The sequence below is a fragment of the Dreissena polymorpha genome, chromosome 2 (genome assembly GCF_020536995.1).
Source record: "Dreissena polymorpha isolate Duluth1 chromosome 2, UMN_Dpol_1.0, whole genome shotgun sequence".
Classification (NCBI taxonomy): Eukaryota; Metazoa; Mollusca; class Bivalvia; order Myida; family Dreissenidae; genus Dreissena; species Dreissena polymorpha.
In genome coordinates, this window is record NC_068356.1 from 83,593,261 (window position 1) to 83,609,939 (window position 16,679).

A 16,679-nucleotide genomic window follows, 5' to 3' on the forward strand; every position below is an offset into this window, starting at 1 on the left:
ATGCAAACTAGTAAAACTTGTGGATGAAAAAATCTTCGCTGAATCGCAATAAATTTCCCGATTTTTTTAAATATTGCGAAATATGTTGGGAAAAATTTTTTATAAAACCTACTCAACATGAAGAATTATCCGTTAAATTTCATAACATCCGGTCCTCAGCGCTACCTCGAAAGTAGCAATGGCTCATTTATTAATGCATCGCACAAAATAGAAGTGGCGCCCTCGATTAACGGCCGTGATATATGACAATCAAGTTCCAACATTACTTTCCTTACAGTTTACATTATATTTCCAACCATACATGTGGTTAAGGGTACATTAGACTAAATCATTGTGTATATATCCGTTTTCCTTCGAAAGCAGTGCCTATTTCTAAAGAGTTCCTTGTCTCTTCTGGTTTAAAAACAATTTAGCAATCGCACCCATGCTTTTGTGGTTATGTCCTGTATCGTATGTCTGTCTGTCTGCAACATTTAGGTGCATTTCATTGTGGACTACGTCTCAATATGAAGGTTTAGAGTGTTTATTCAGTTACTGTACCTTTGTCGAAATCTCAGATACAATTACTCGATTTCCAAGGGTGCTTGCATTTGGGCGATTTTTTTCTTTCTCAGAAATAATAAAACGTTTTATTTGCGATTTAATCTTTAGGAAGAAGACATATTTATCTTAAAAATGATACCAGACTTACAAAACTTGATGTATAGGAAAATCATGAAAAATACTTTTAAAGGTGCCTTTTCACAGATTTTGGCATGTTTTGAGCTTTGTCATTAAATGCTTATATTGATAAATGTAAACATTGGATCTAAAAAGTTCCAGTAAAAAATCAAGAATAAAAATTAAAACAAGACTATTGTCAAGCAATATGGTTCCCTACCGGTGAAAGTCCACCATTTTCAGCAATATTTATCGTCTATTTGTTGCCATAGCAACCAGAATTCTTGAGGTAAGAACAAAATAAAATGACGTGCATAATCTCCATATTGCCATCTATCCATGTTTAAACTTTTATAAAAAAATATTTAGAACTTTTCAAGTCATCGCAGGATCCAGAAAAATGTGACAGACAGACACACAAACAGACAAACAGAGCGCAAACCATTAGTCCCCTCCGGTTTTACCGGTAGGGGACAAAAAGATTTTTTTTTAAAGGTAACCCTCAGCAGGGCTTGAACAACGGACCCCTGGAGTCCTGGATTAAAAAGTCTAAAACTCGGCCATCCTTACTGATACAATGTCAAATGTATTTTATACTTTATATAAGCAATCCTCGTAGTTTCACAAAATATAACGACAACATCAGAACTCTCCATATTATTAATTCGTTTGGCGGTGCAACGCTTTATAATTTTCAGGTTTTTAAATCGTCAAAAGATGCATATAATGGCCATTTTATAGCATGGTAAATATTCAGTATTACTGTTTCCTTACAAATAGCATAACTAAAACGAAAATTTGCGAATCTGAAACAACTTTTTTCAATTTTGTCAATTTACCCAAACGTGAAAAGGCCCCTTTAAAGTAGGCAGTGTAATCCAACTTTGAGAGAAAACGATAAACGAAGATTTCTCTTCTAAGAAAACCCTACAACGAGCAGTAATGATTTCAAGGAATCAAAATAACAATAAACAGTTAATAAAAACTACTTAATAAAATAAGTGTGACAGCAATTGTAAATTTAGCAAGTTGTTGAAGACAAGATGACATCAATTAAGCTCTGTCAGACCAGCGTTCTTGTCCTGTAGCATAATCAAGGGAATCATCGAACTAGTTTTAATGTTTTGGTTAACGAGCATCCCCAAAAAGTGTGAAGTAGAATACTATTCGAATTACATTGCGCACTGTTCTTGAAGAACTGCGCTTCATTCAAGCGCGCACATCAGTCGTGTTCTGAGAAAACTGGGCATAATGCATGTGCGTAAAGTGTCGTCCCAGATTAGCCTGTGCAGTCCGCACAGGCTAATCAGGGACGACACTCTCCGCCTACATTGGATTTTTGCTAAGAAGAGACTTCATTTAAACGAAAAATGTCATAAAGCGGAAAGTGTCGTCCCTGATTTTCCTGTGCGGACTGCACAGGCTAATCTGGGACGACACTTTACGCACAAGCATTATGCCCAGTTTTCTCAGAGCGTGGCTCATATTGTCGTCGTAGAAAAGCCTGTGAAGTCCCAACATACTAATCAGGGACGACACTTTCGGCTTTTATGAAAGTTTAAGTTTGATGGAAGTCTCATCTAAACGAAAATTCAGTTTACAGGGTAAATGTCGTCTTTGTGAAATACACGGGCCTATCTGGAAAGACACTTAACGCCCATGCATTAAGCCTATTTTTCTCAAAAAGGCGATTTGATTCATGACGAGGTAAGAGAACAGCGGGTGACGACGGGCATTTCTTGACCACAAGACGCGTACCATTCAACACACTTATATTTAAAACAGCACAGTAAAATATTCAATTTCAAAATGGATAAAAATAAAGTACAATATAAGCTTTGATATAGCAAAACTGTAAACAAAACAAGAAAATAGTATGTGTTTGCACCGATGAATGGCGCACAGGAGTAAGAATAAATTAAAAGCGAAATGCAGACGTATAATATGCCCAAACTTTTTCAAACAAAAAAACAAGTTGAAAACACGTGAGCACACATTTCTTAGTTGAAAGTTTTCATTTGATGTATGTTTGATATGTACATGTGTATATTGACTTTGGTTACGTAAGTTGGCGTTTTCTACGAAACAATTCTAGTCACGCTGATAATGTATCCAAGTTCGTTGTAACTAGTTCTGTCCAGAGCATATGTCCCGCGTAACATGGGTTCCAGAGAAGTCACATATGCTGTGTCACATGGTATCATGTTCTGTCATTTGGTGTCATATGGTATCACATGATGCCACGTGATTACACTTGGGGCCGCTTTGTGTAACATGGTATCTTTTTGTGGCACTTGGCACCAGGTGGTGTCTCATAGTGTCATGTGTTGTAACAAAATATCACATTGTATCACATTGTGTCACGTGGTTTGACACTCTATCACGTGGTGCCACGTGGTGTCACGCGGTGCTGCGTTGTCACTTCGCCTCATCTAGTTCTTCGTAGTGACCAAATATATTGGGGCGAACCGTGAACTGCAATTTTAAGGAGGAATAAACGATTACTTTTAATGACAGCACTAAACATATTTACACTATAATGACTGATGTTTAATCGACGCATATGGCTTCTTTAAACTTATCAAAGTTTCGAATGGTGTCAAACCTTTCAAAATAAAGTAAGGTAGGTAAATGGGCTGAACATTATTGTTTTTAAACGGTCTCAATTTAAAATTCTTTCTTTAATTAATACTAATAATTTGAAAATTGTATTTTACCGAATTCGATCAAATGTACCAAAACTGATCGCATACTGTATAGCTATTTAAGTGAATTTTGCATAAATAATCAAATCAAGCTTGGAATGAAAAAGTTTGGGTCGCCGAACAAAGTAAGGGTCGGTCGGGCTAGTGGAAACACACGATTTCATGTACACCATACAGTGTGAATTAGAAATGGACTAAAAAGGACAATACACTTTAGAAAACGAAAGGAAAGGTGCAAATGATAAATTCCACGACTCTAAAACTGACAAAAAAATATAAAAACTATATATGAGCCTCCTTCTAAAATGCATGCGTAAAGTTTCTCCAAGATTAACTTGTTCAGTCCGCACATGGTGAACAAGGAGGACACTTTCCGCTCTTATTATTATTTTGGTATAAATGAAGTCTCTTTTCAATGGAAATCCAGTTAGGTGGAATGTGTCTTCCAGCCTTAGCCAGTGCGGACTGCAAATGCTAATCTGGGACGATACTATACCCACATGCATGAAAGCCCCGTTTTCATACAGCGAGGCCCATTAATTTGTAGTGGATGGTCTAAAAACAAATCACGGTTTAAACCAAACAAACCAGATCATAAAGGCTACGTAGAAACACAAAGTAAATAAAATGATATGCCATTAGATTACGTTAGACTGGGTTACCTGCAATCAAACATGTTTTAGAAAACCAACCCATTTATAAACACGATTGCCGGTTTACGGATATGGCAAAACTATACCTTTTGTATGATAAGAAACAGCACCATGTTGACAAAAGACCCTGCGGCAAAGATCCAGAAGGTCATGCGGGCGCCTAGGGTCTGCACCAAGATACCCCCTATCATGTGACCCGAGCCAGCACCTAGGCCCCAGTAGACCCCGTGCAGGAACCCTTGTAGGGTCCCCAGGTACTCGCTGGGGACGCTCTTGCAGAGATACTTTACGTACACGGACCACACACCGGCAAAAGTGAATCCTGAAAACCGAAGAGGGATCTTTGTTTTGGTCAATCTTGGAAAGTACATTAATTTTAGCTTTAACTGGATTTGCGTTTAAACGCAACTTCCTTTCAAACAAAAATTCCATAAAAGTGGAAAGCGTCGTTCCTGATTAGCCTGTGCGAACTGCATTGACTAATCTGGGAGGACACTTTCATTTAGTGTTAATACTTAGTTTTCTGTTGTAAAAGAAGTAGATACAAACACGATTTTCTACGGTGGCATAGAGGTAACATTCACTCCTCTTTTTTTTGAAATTGCACTCCTTTTTTTTCTATCTCGTGGCCTCGACTTACTAACTCGTGGCCACGAGATAGTTATGTCGTGGCCACGAGATAGAAAAAAGAGGAGTTCAAAACTGAGTTAAAGAGGAGTGCAATTAAAAAAAGAGCAGTGCAGTAAATAAAGGAGGGGTGCATTAAACAACAGAGGAGAGAGTTTTAGCTATCTCGAGCGAACGAGTTAGTCAGCCAATCAAATTTTGCGTAAAATGTGATTATATTCTGTACGCATATATATAGCTAACCAAAGCGGGCTTTTACTGTGATCATTACTTCCCTTTGTATAAAGATCACCATGAACAACCATATGGAACAATTTGATTGGCTGACTAACTCGTGGCCACGAGTTAGCTTAGTCGGGATCTCGAGATAGCTAAATTCTCTCCTCTTTTGTTTAATGCACCCTACCTTTATTTACTGCACCGCTCTCTTTTTAATTGCACGCCTCTTTTAATTAGTCTTACTCTCCTCTTTTTTCTTTCTCGTGGCCTCGACTTAGTAACTCGTGGCCACGACATAGCTAACTCGTGGCCACGAGTTAGTAAGTCGTGGCCACGAGATAGAAAAGAGGAGTGCAATTTAAAAAAAGAGGAGTGAATGTCCCTCTATGCCACCGTACATTTCTATCATGAAAGAGTTTCTAAAATTCCGTTGTTTGCTATATTGAATAATGAAAAATATTGCCAATACACTCTAATGAACTAAAACTGACTATATATAACAAATATGTTATTCATAATTCCATAAAAAGACTATACACAGACTTTGAGTGTCAACATTTTCTTTGAAGCTATCGACAAGGTTGTTTGACGCGACGCATAGCCATAGAACATGGGTTATTATTATGTGTAACAATGTATTTCTAAATCCCATAATGCATGCCGAAGTTAGTCGACAATATCAGAAATATGAACAAAATCCAAGTGTTCATTGTGACATTGACCTTAAAGGGGCCTTTCACGTACTACTGAACATTTACCATGCTCTAAAATAGTCTTTATATGCCTCTTTTGACCATTTGAAAACCTGAACATTATAAAGCGTTGCAACGCAAAACGACTGAATAATTTGGAGAGTTCCGTTGTTGTATTTATATTTTGCAAAACTACGAGGATCGCTTATATAAAGTATAAAATACGTCCGTCATTGTAAAAGGAAGGATGGCCGAGTGGTGTAATGCGCAGATTTTTTACTCCAGGACTCCAGGGGTCAGTGGTTCGAGTCCTGCTGAGGGTTACCTTTTTTCGTTTTTTAATTTTTATTCTTGATTTTTTACTGGAGCTTTGTAGATCCAATGTTTACGTTGATCGATATAAACCATTTAAGGACAAACTTCAAAACATGCCAAAATCTGTGAAAAGTCCCCTTTTAAGCGAGCGACACGATTTTGCCACGAAAAAAGTTGTCTTATGAATATCATGTGTGCAAATTTTGAAATCCCATCGTGCACCACAAAGTTATATGCCGTTCACAAAAATGCACTTGCAATGACTCAAACGCCAAGTGTTGATTGTGACCTTGACCTTGAGCGAGCGAAAAGGTTGTTTAATTCCGCTCGTCGTCTTGCTAAGATGATCATTTGCGCACATTTATGTCGAAATCCCATCATTTCTAACGAAGTATTGGGCCGGACACGAACATGTAGTTTCAATATATACATATTAGAAATATGCAAACACTTCAACTTGACAAGTGTATGTATACTGTGACCTTTATCTTGAAACGACAACTATGGCTTTGCACGCAACAGTTCGTGTTGATAAGATTGTCTTTCGTGCAAATTTTTTTTTAAATCCCCTTCATGCACCAAATTGTTATGACCCGGACAAGAAAATGTACTTTGACTATATACATATAATGAAATACAAAAACTCAACATTTCCACTGTCGCCTTGACATTTAAACGAGGAACAAGTGTTTTCATGCAAACCATTTTCTTGAAAAGATTATCATTTGTGCCATTTTATTTCGAAATCCCATTTAACACAACAGCGTTATGAGCCCGATACAAACATATGATTTCACTACATGTATAATGGCCGTGCTCTGTAAAAAAAAGGGTTTAATGTATGTGCGTAAATTGTCGTCTCAGATTAACATTTGCAGTCCGCACAGGCTAATTAGGGACGACACTTTTCATTTATATGATATTTTTTGTTAAAAGAAAGTCTCTTCTTAGCAAAAATCAAGTTTAAGCGGAAAGTGTCGTCCCTGATTAGCCTGTACGGGCTCCACAGGCTAATCTGGTACGACACTTTACGCACAGGCATTAAACCCCATTTTCACAGAGCGCGGCTGCAAAATTATTGTAACAAGCGACACGTCGTCTTGATATGAAAATCATGTTGATCAACTTATTTTGAAAGCCAATCATATGCAACATAGTAAGTTGCCGGATGCGAATTATCATGGCAGGAATGGGTCATAATAATAGTATATATAAGTGCATGAAATAACCCATTATTAAATGTTCCAAACCCCATGGTATAAGAAAAGAAACGCATTCTTTCAAGCAATTATCTGTTTATCAGGTGGGTCTATTTCTTCAAGCCAATATCAAAGGCAATGCTTTTCAACTTTGTACGCTGCGGTTGTTATTGTTATGAAGCTAACTCGTGTTCAAAACTGACTAATCAATGAAACGCCAACTCAGGGACAACACTTTCCGCTTGTATGAAGTTTTCCGTTAAAAGGACGTCTTTTCTAAAAGAACGTCCAGTTTAGACGGAAAGTGTCGTTACTGATAAGCCTGTGCGGACTGCAAAGGCGAATCTGGGACGACAATTTACGCAAATGCATTAGGCCCCGTTATCCCATAGCGCGGCTAAATTATAATGTGCATGTGTGTGTGTGTGTCAGAGCAGCTTTTAACTTTAACCAAGAGATGCGCTGTACTTGTCAATTCATAGACAGTAATGGAAACATAAAATACACGTGCGTTACAAAGAAATGTTAAACATATGTTTTCATACTGTTTTCATACCAAAATAGTATGTAGCCCATTTAAAATAAACATCCACATCGGTAAAGAATTGACGAACGGGACATCACTGTTTATTAACTTATCGAGCAACGAATTAATCTTATGACCATTTCTTCACGTAATATAAAAGATGCAAAGAATAATTAACATTATTAACATCAACATATTGCTACAATTGGTTCGAATTGTAATTAATATGCGTATAAATGTTGCTTTTCTGTCGTATAAATAAGTTACCTAAAGGCGGTTGTTAGCAGCTTTTTTTCCTTTACTGACTATGTACGACACCTGTTATTTAAAGCGTGTGTCTACAAATCAAACTGCTACAAGCATTAAATACATTATACTGATTGAAAATTTTGATAAACGTAAATGTTAAAGTATTCGATTTGACAACGCCCTTCATTGAACACGTCAATATTGAAGTACCACGTGACAACGTATTTGCATTAAATGTTGTTTATTTGTTTTGAGTTTCGTGTCATGACACATCGTTAGCGTTTCATTTTCGTTGCTGCCTTGAGGATGTTACTAATGTTTTTATCGAGATCTGACTTCACCCCAGGCAGCGTTCTGTACAAATTACTGCTGTTTAATATCAAACCTTTTAAGATCATATCAAAATAAGTCGACGTGAAAATAGCTCTTTAATTAAACAAAACGGGATAATACCACAGGCTATGCGTATGTTGCAAAGCATACAAAATACAATCAGGAAAACAAAGGAGACATAAAATTGCCATGTCTTGAATATTTGTTAAAAAGAAGAAATACGAATTTTGTTGATCTTGAATGGAAAAAAACTTTGGTTGAAAGTGACAAGTTTTGGACAGTGACGACAAAGGTGACCGTGCTTTATTTAAAAACACGATAATTAAGGAAAATTTGCTCGAACTTGGAATACATATTCCCCACGTCGATACAGTTGTTTTTACGCTCACATGACACATAGCTCTTTCTAACGCTTTCAACTTGTTAACTTGTAATACCGATATGAAATTATTGATCTATACACAATGAACCCCTGGTATGATGCTATCCATAATACAATGAAATAAACAACAACTCTACCTTGCAAAATCTCGAACGGCAGGACCACCCAAGGATTGTCGATCGAGGCGAACACTACGAAACGCACCGCATACCCCAGCAGCCCCACTGTCATGAACGGCAGACATCCGGTCCGCTGCAGGATACGGAACACGACCAGGAACATGCACATCTCGGAGAAGAGACTCACGCCGTTCGCTACTCCCAGCAATATCTGCGTGGCACCTGAAAAAAACATCCACTTAATATAATATTTAAATCTTGCTTGAAAAAACACGGCTAAATGCATCGGCTTAATTTGTCGTCCAAGATAATCATGTGCAGTCCGCACAGGCTTATTCGGGTATAAAACGTCCGCTTTTATGGTGCATTTTATTAAACAAAGTCTCTTCTTAGCGGAAATCCAGTTAAGGCGGAAAGTGTCGTGCCCGATTATCCTATGCAAACTGTTGAACTATGTTTCCTAATAACTTTCTGTTTAATAGCGGCTATGATTTCAAATACGCATTTTATAGAATACTAGTGTTCAACATTCCAATTATATCAAGCACTTGTGTTCTCTTATACCTATGTCATAAGTACTTGTGTTAAATAATACAATTGTTATACGTACCTTAGTTGTATGGTTTGCAAGTATTCAAATCAAGTTACTCCCAATAAATATGCTACCCATAATCTTCAACTCATGTTTTCCGTAAATATGCTGACATTTCTAAGGTATTTAGTACATGTAATACATTGACCGAAACTATTTTTTACGGTTGGTTTCCGCAATTTCTGTGTTTGCACTGCCAAATAATAAGTAGCTGTAAACCAAGTACACGTCGTGAGTATCTAATACTTATTTTTAATAAAACAAACCTTGACAATATCATAGAACTGCTTTCGTGCATTTTGCCCTTATATGAGTCCTAATCCTCGTGCTTTTGAATATAAACTGATACGCTGATGAAAAACTGTTTCAAGATGTTCATGGACGGACAACCAACTTATCCAGACCTTACCGGAATTAAGTTTTCGGACACTTAAAAATAATTAATATTTTTCGTGTCCGAAAATTTAGATCAAAAATATATTCGAAAAATAAAAGTGTCCAAAAATTAAGAGACAAATAATTTATGTTGTCGAGCATTAAGAGACACTAAAAAAATTGAATTGACGATCGCATACGGTATGTAATGTATATAGCGTCAATTATTTCAACGAATAAAAGCACGTGCTTGTAAAATACCACGCCGTAAAGTATAATTTACTTTAGCATTTGTTTCACGGCAAACTGTTGGGTAAAACAATGGTATAATACCGGTATACATAGTTATTTACCAAATAACAAAACTTTGATGGTCCATTGCCTTAAACCATTACGGAATTAGTCTGTCAGGTTGTGTGACCTTAACAGCGAAACAGGGCAGAATCTAGCAAAATAGCATTGTAAAATAAATTGTCAGAAAATTTAGAGTCATTAGTTGTGGACAAAAACCCGTATGTCCGAAAATACAGAGTCAGGGTGGACGGGGGTGTTCGAATATTTAGAGTGTCCGAGTAATCTACTCGCTCCGGTATAACGGGCAACCACTAGTTTGTTTTCCTGTATTACGTACCTATGTTCTCCAGATGCCAGAACAGGAAGCCCCAGATGACACCGTTGCAGACACCCGTAAAGAGCATACAGAAGAGCCAGGACCCATAGTGCAGGGTCAGGAACATCCGGAACACGCGCAGGGGGTTCGGGCGAGGTCGTGACTTCCGCTGGTCCTCTGTCTGCTTCTGGGAAACCGAATGTGTAATGTCAGTAATACGTACTACTTTAAACATGCCCTACTAGTGTGCATGATTTTAGACTTCATCATTTATAAGAGGCATTTTCAAGCAAACATGTGACGCAAAGCGTATTTATGTACATGTGTGCACACAATAAAGCACATGTGTGCCCACAATAAAGCACTGAACACGAGTTACATAATATTTTTTATAAAAGTGACGTTTTATTATTGAGCTTCAGCGAGTAAGGTATTGCGCCCTTCGATAAAAATTGCTTCGCACATTGATGAGTTTATAAATAAAAATCTGTATTGACTTTTGTCACGTAAGTGTTAATTTTGCAACGGGCCGGATAACGTTAATATAAGAATGAATATTAATGTGAACGTTAGAAAAGATCATACATTTCCCCAGCTACCGATAGTTTGAAGTTGTAATAACAATTCAATGCATGGTGATTCTGTATATAACAGCACTGTCATTAAGCAATATCCTTCTTATGAAGATATGCCAAACTACAGCTCCACATGCATAGTAACTGTACAGTCGCAAACATTATTGGTTTAATGCATGTGCGTAAAGTGTCGTCTCAGATTAGCCTGCACGGTCCGCACAGGCTAATCAGGAACAACACTTTCAACTTGTATGATATTTTTCGTTAACAGAGTCTATTCTTAGCAAATATCCAGTTAAGGTGGAAAGTGTCGTCCATGATTAGCCTGTGCAGACTGCACAGGATTATCTGAGACGACACTTAACGCACATGCAGTAAACCCCTTTTGCACAGAGCGCGGCCAATTAATAAGGCGCAAATAAAAGTGTTTTTTTTTTCTTCGAACAAACGCTCAGCCAGACCGAGGTAGGTTTTCGATCATTTTTGCTATATTCACTAAAATAACGGTGCTATATTCACTAAAATAACGGTGCTATATTCACTAAAATAACGTTGCTATATTCACTAAAATAACGTTGCTATGTTCACTAAAATAACTTTACCATTTTCACTAAAATAACTTTTATGTTTCTGATTATATTTGTACTATTAGATTAAATTAGATTAAATAAACTAAAAATACTTGAGAAAATAATGTTAAATACAGAGTTGAAAGATTATCGCACGTGATTGCAAAGTCTTGTTAAATATGGAATCGTTAAAAGAGTTCAGCCGACCTACCTAGCCTGCTTTTATTGTGATGTTAGTTGAAACAAAATACCTTGGACCTATCCCCCTCCCTAGTAAATTGATTTCGATGTAAACCGTTTTAAGTCCATGCCTGATAAAGGTGTGCCATCTTTTCAAAGGTTTTAATGCAGTTTAAATATGGGTAGGCAGAAGGAAATCGGGGCTTAATTCATGTGCGTAAAGTGTCTTCTTAGATTAGCCTGTGTATTCCACACAGGGGTTGATCAGGTTCGACACTTTCCACCTTAACTCGATATTCATTTTGAAGAAACTTCGTTTAAACGAAAATTCCCTGAAAGCGAAAAAGTTGTTCCCGATAAGCCTGTGCGGACTGCACAGGATAATCTTTGACGACACTTTACGCACACGCATAAAGCCCTGTTTTCCCAAAGCGAGGCTGAAATATTTCAAAAAAGTATACCTGGAATTTAAAGAACAGCGTACAGATGAAACAGCACGCCATGCATCCCGCGAACAGGTAGAAGGCGATCCGATAATCGCTGAACACTAACCGGAAGTTGCACACGGACTCCTGTCGGCGCGTCAGGCTAACCAGCCCTCCCGCCAGCAGCGAACTGTAACAGACGACATGGCAGATAGAACAGGGTCCGGCAATTTAGTGAGCCTCAATCTGAGAAAACTGGACAATGCAAGTGCGTACAGTGTCATGCCAGATTAGCCTAAGAAGTCCGCACAGCCTCATCAGGGACGACACTTTCCGCTGGTATCAAATTTTTCGTAAAAAGACGGTCTCTCCGACAGAAAATCCAGTGAAGGCGGAACGTGTTGCCAATGATTAGCCTGCTCGGACTGCATAGGCTTATCTGGGACGACACTTTCCGCACATTGATTTAGCCCGATTTACCCAAAACGCGTCACAATTTAAGTGATTATGTTCTGGAGGTCTCGGGCACGATCCTCACTCGGAAAGCGTTCTTAAACTCTTTCCAAAGATATTAGGAACCGATTCATTCCAGGACGCGGACACGGGGTTGTATCATAAGCACAAGGCTTTCAATGCAATCGAGCCTAAACAAAAAAAACTATTAGGGGTCGGTAATTGCAAGGCGTTTGGACAATCTAAATTTCTGATGCATAAAGCACTCACAAACAGAACATTGTTTAGTTAAAATGCGTGATGTATGCAACTTAGAAAAGGCTTCAACTTTAATGAAATCAAACATTCCGAATAATTATGTTGACCGAATATTATATCAATGTATTGAGCACGTATCGGCAGTGAGTTGAATTTAAATAGTCTCTGTTTTCTTTTTTTTGTCTTTACATTATGGTATGTATATATGTCCATAAACATGTGAATAACCATTTAAAAACATTGTTTCGAAGTTGATGAGGTACTTCCGCACATTGTACTTTATTATATGAGGACGCGGAGTGTGTCCCAGAACTCCAATCATGATACAAAAGTTGGGAAAAATTCTGAATTGTAGCCGCGAATTCCAGGTATTTGATTTTTATTTAAATATATTCAATTTTTGTAAGCTCTAATGGTAGGTAAAGTTGGGGCGGAGTCCTCTGAGGAAACACGACTTGTCCGGTATGGTGGCTGTTGCGCCGTTAAATGTCGCATCGCAGTTATATGTCGCAGGCTACTAGATTTGTCGCAACGTTGACGATAAATGTCGCAAGGAACTATAAATTTCGCAAATCCTACTGACGATATATGTCGAAACTTTAACGATAAATGTCGCAAAAATTTCAACTGCCGATATATGTCGCAACATTAACGAAAAATGTCGCACACCTTTGTAAGTCATGCTAAAGTGAAAAGTTGAAGTAAAAATGACTAAAACTTTCAGTTAGATCTACATTAACCGACGAGGTGAATTAGGGCCGACTTCCACCAGAATGGTCAGTTTTTAGTTAGTATTGTCCGAAATGGTCAGTTGTGGTCAGTATTGTCCATCATTGTCAGCTGCGGTGAAGATCGACCGAAGCGGTCATATTAATAATTTATTCTTTTTCGACCAAAAACGTTAAGCTGTAGTAAAAAAATGACAAAATCCTTGTTTTAAATTGGTCGGAAATCAGAAAAGCGAGGGGCCCGTAAGTTTTTGCTTTGGGTTTATGGCCGTTTCGACAAGTTTGGTTATATAAGGTCAGTCTGACAGGAACCGTCTGGGTAGAACAACATGTGAATGCCTCGGTATTTCTCATGGAGACTGACAGCTTTGCCATCTTTGAATCAGCGATAGAAGGCGAATATTCTTGGATAGAATCATCGATCCAGGATCACACCGGGACCTCTGGTCCCAACCTCTGTGCTCAGCTCTTTGGGTAATTATGGGGCCGGCAAAGGAAAATGCCTTTCTATGAAGACTGCCAGGAATTACGGGTTCTCTTCTTAAACGGGTGGTCGTTCGGGTGCAGCTGCGCAATGCATCAGATACTAAACCCATAATCAAATTATCGCCGAATACAGCTCACTTTACTCTGTGAACGGCTTCACACCCAACGTCAGTAATCAGGCTCAAATGACAAGGACTCCGTGAAGGTCGTAATTACCAGTTAAATTTGAAAAAGGCTTGCACTAGGGTCTGTGTACATTCAATATTCTAGTACGGCGATAAGATAAGTTCAGTAGCTGAAAAAAGTCTCTTAAGCGGCACATACATTACTGTTGTCATTGACAAAAATAAGATACAAACGACAATTCTTCATAGAAATCGGAATACATTTGTGTCATTGTTCTTAATTCCATTTATGTTAATTTCACCACATTATTTTCCAATATTCACAGATGTGAAACAAATGTGTCGTTTTGGTGTTCCCCTGAACATTTTGGGACCTTGGCAAGGGCGGCTTTAGGAGGGCGGAAGCGGCGTGCGTCCCCCCCCCCCCGCCAAAAAAAATCAGTCAAGATTTTTTTAATTAAAATGTGCATATTTGGGGCCTTAAAATCGAATGCCAAGGGTTGGTTAACCAAAAAAAATTGCATACTCGAGCCAAGAATAATAAGAATTGATTGGGTCAATATTGACCACAACTGACCATTTTGGACAATATTGACCGCAACTGACAATTATGGAAAATACTGACCACAATTGACCATTTCGGACAATACTAACTAAAAACTGACCATTCTGGTGGAAGTCGGCTCAAAGAACCTCGTCGGGTAATCTAAATCTAACCTTACAGTTTGAGTCATTTTACTTTAAGTTTTCGTTTTTAACATGACTTACAAAGGTGTGCGACATTTATCGTTAATGTTGCGACATATATTGGCAGTTGAAATCTTTGCGACATTTATCGTTTAAGTTGCGACATATATCGTCAGTAGGATTTGCGACATTTATCGTTCCTTGCGACATTTATCGTCAACGTTGCGACAAATCTCGTAGCCTGCGACATATAAGGGCGATGCGACATTTACCGGCGCTATAGTGGCCACCAAACAAGCTCGCATGCACAGGGAGCGGGTGTTGAACCCGGGTCGCCTAGATAAAAAGCGAATGCATCTACCACTGCGCTACCCGCTGAGCTCTACACTAACAACTGTAAACTTCACATGACACATGAGACTCGCTCTGGGAAAACTGGTCTTAATGCATGTACAGTCCGCGCAGACTAATCAGAGACGACACTTTCCGCTTAAGTGGTGTGTTTTCGTTGAAAGGAAGTCTCTTCTTAGCAAAAATTATGTTTATGCGGAAAGTGTCTATCCTGATAAACCTGTTCGGACTGCAAAGGCGACTCTGCGACGACACTTAACGCACATGCATCAAACACGGTTTTCCCAGAGAGATGCTCTTATCTACGTACAATATACCGAGACCGAGCGATCCGAAGGCGCGCTGGCGACCGTATTTGTCAATGCCGTCGCCGCCCAGTTGCTCTATGCATCCGGAGTCCGCCAGGGCGCCCGTCGGCGACTGCACGAGTTCACCGAGTATCACGAGCACCATTATGGTGACGAAGGTATTCTGGAGATCTGTGACGTCATACACCCAGCCACGTGACTCCTGCAGACTGCCTTCCGGTTTGAAATGCGGCTTCGATTTATGCATTTCAAAAAAATGTTCCCTGAGATTTGTATTAGTAGCGTTCTGATATATTGACGTTGAGATATTTGATCTGTTCGAAGACAGCAATTCGGCCACGTATAGACACTGCGCGTCTGAATGTTTTGCCGTCGGCACGAAGCCTATACTCGTGATGAATAACAGCCAGCCAACGGCGCTGCAGGACAGCATGATCCGCCGGATGCGAAACCTGTCGGCGATTGAGCCCAAAATTGAGCCGCTGCAAAAGCCGATAATCGGCCTAACGCCTGCGACGATCCCTATCTGGTTCGGACTGAAGCCGAGTTGTTTGAAGTAGACAGAAAAATACGGAAATACACAGCCGATAGCCGCGGCGAAGAAAAAATAAAATGCTTTGAACTTCAGTAATACTCGGTCAATTTTAAAGAAGTCTGATGGAAGACATTTACAACACACTGTTTTATCAGAGGATCCATCTGAGCTGATGGAATGAATAGGAGAGTTTTCAGCTAGTTTGGCTTCTGATCGCGTGCCGTCCCCAGCGACCGGCGCCTGCGGGTCGGTCCGTGTCGGGAAGGTCGGAAGTTCGAATCCGGGACTGGCCATAGTCCGAGAGAGGCTCAGTCAATTCCTGGAATTGAAGCCGAGTTAAACAATTTTCACGAACTAATTTGCTGTCTCGTGATCTTCGCCGGACTATTCAACTCATTTTGCGCTGAAAATGCATACATGTATTGAGTAATAAAGAGAGTAAAAACATGGTAGTTTGGATAGTATACCGTGGTAAACGATGAGAATATAATGTACATAATTACGAAGTTGAGCAAAATTTAAAACTGCAAAATGACCATCAAAACATGGGTTTTGAAACACGTGTCTATGAACTTCAAAAAAGACCATACAAATGATGTGGAAAAACGTGTGTTATGAAGTTCGAAATGACCATCAAGACATGGATTTGGAAACAAGTGTCTAGGAATTTAAAATTGGCAATATGGCAACATGGTAAAATTAAATATAATAAAAGCTGCGACTGCAATTGTATTAAGTAAAAC

The 16,679-nt window shown here is 38.8% G+C and overlaps 1 protein-coding gene across 2 annotated transcripts in view; it reads right to left on the reverse strand.

The window, feature by feature from the left end:
- Positions 1 to 1,225: 1,225 nt before the first annotated feature.
- LOC127867858 (major facilitator superfamily domain-containing protein 6-A-like) overlaps positions 1,226 to 16,679 on the reverse strand; it is a 43,102-nt gene continuing 27,648 nt past the window's right edge. For both annotated transcript variants that reach the window (XM_052409351.1, XM_052409350.1), the window contains exons 2-7: positions 15,404 to 16,339; positions 12,042 to 12,195; positions 10,278 to 10,443; positions 8,698 to 8,901; positions 4,105 to 4,340; positions 1,226 to 3,135 (exon numbers count right to left, since the gene is read on the reverse strand). In XM_052409351.1, the coding sequence (XP_052265311.1) occupies positions 3,079 to 3,135; positions 4,105 to 4,340; positions 8,698 to 8,901; positions 10,278 to 10,443; positions 12,042 to 12,195; positions 15,404 to 16,230 (1,644 nt within the window). In that variant the 5' untranslated portion in view covers positions 16,231 to 16,339 and the 3' untranslated portion in view covers positions 1,226 to 3,078. The remainder of the gene's footprint in view (positions 3,136 to 4,104; positions 4,341 to 8,697; positions 8,902 to 10,277; positions 10,444 to 12,041; positions 12,196 to 15,403; positions 16,340 to 16,679) is intronic.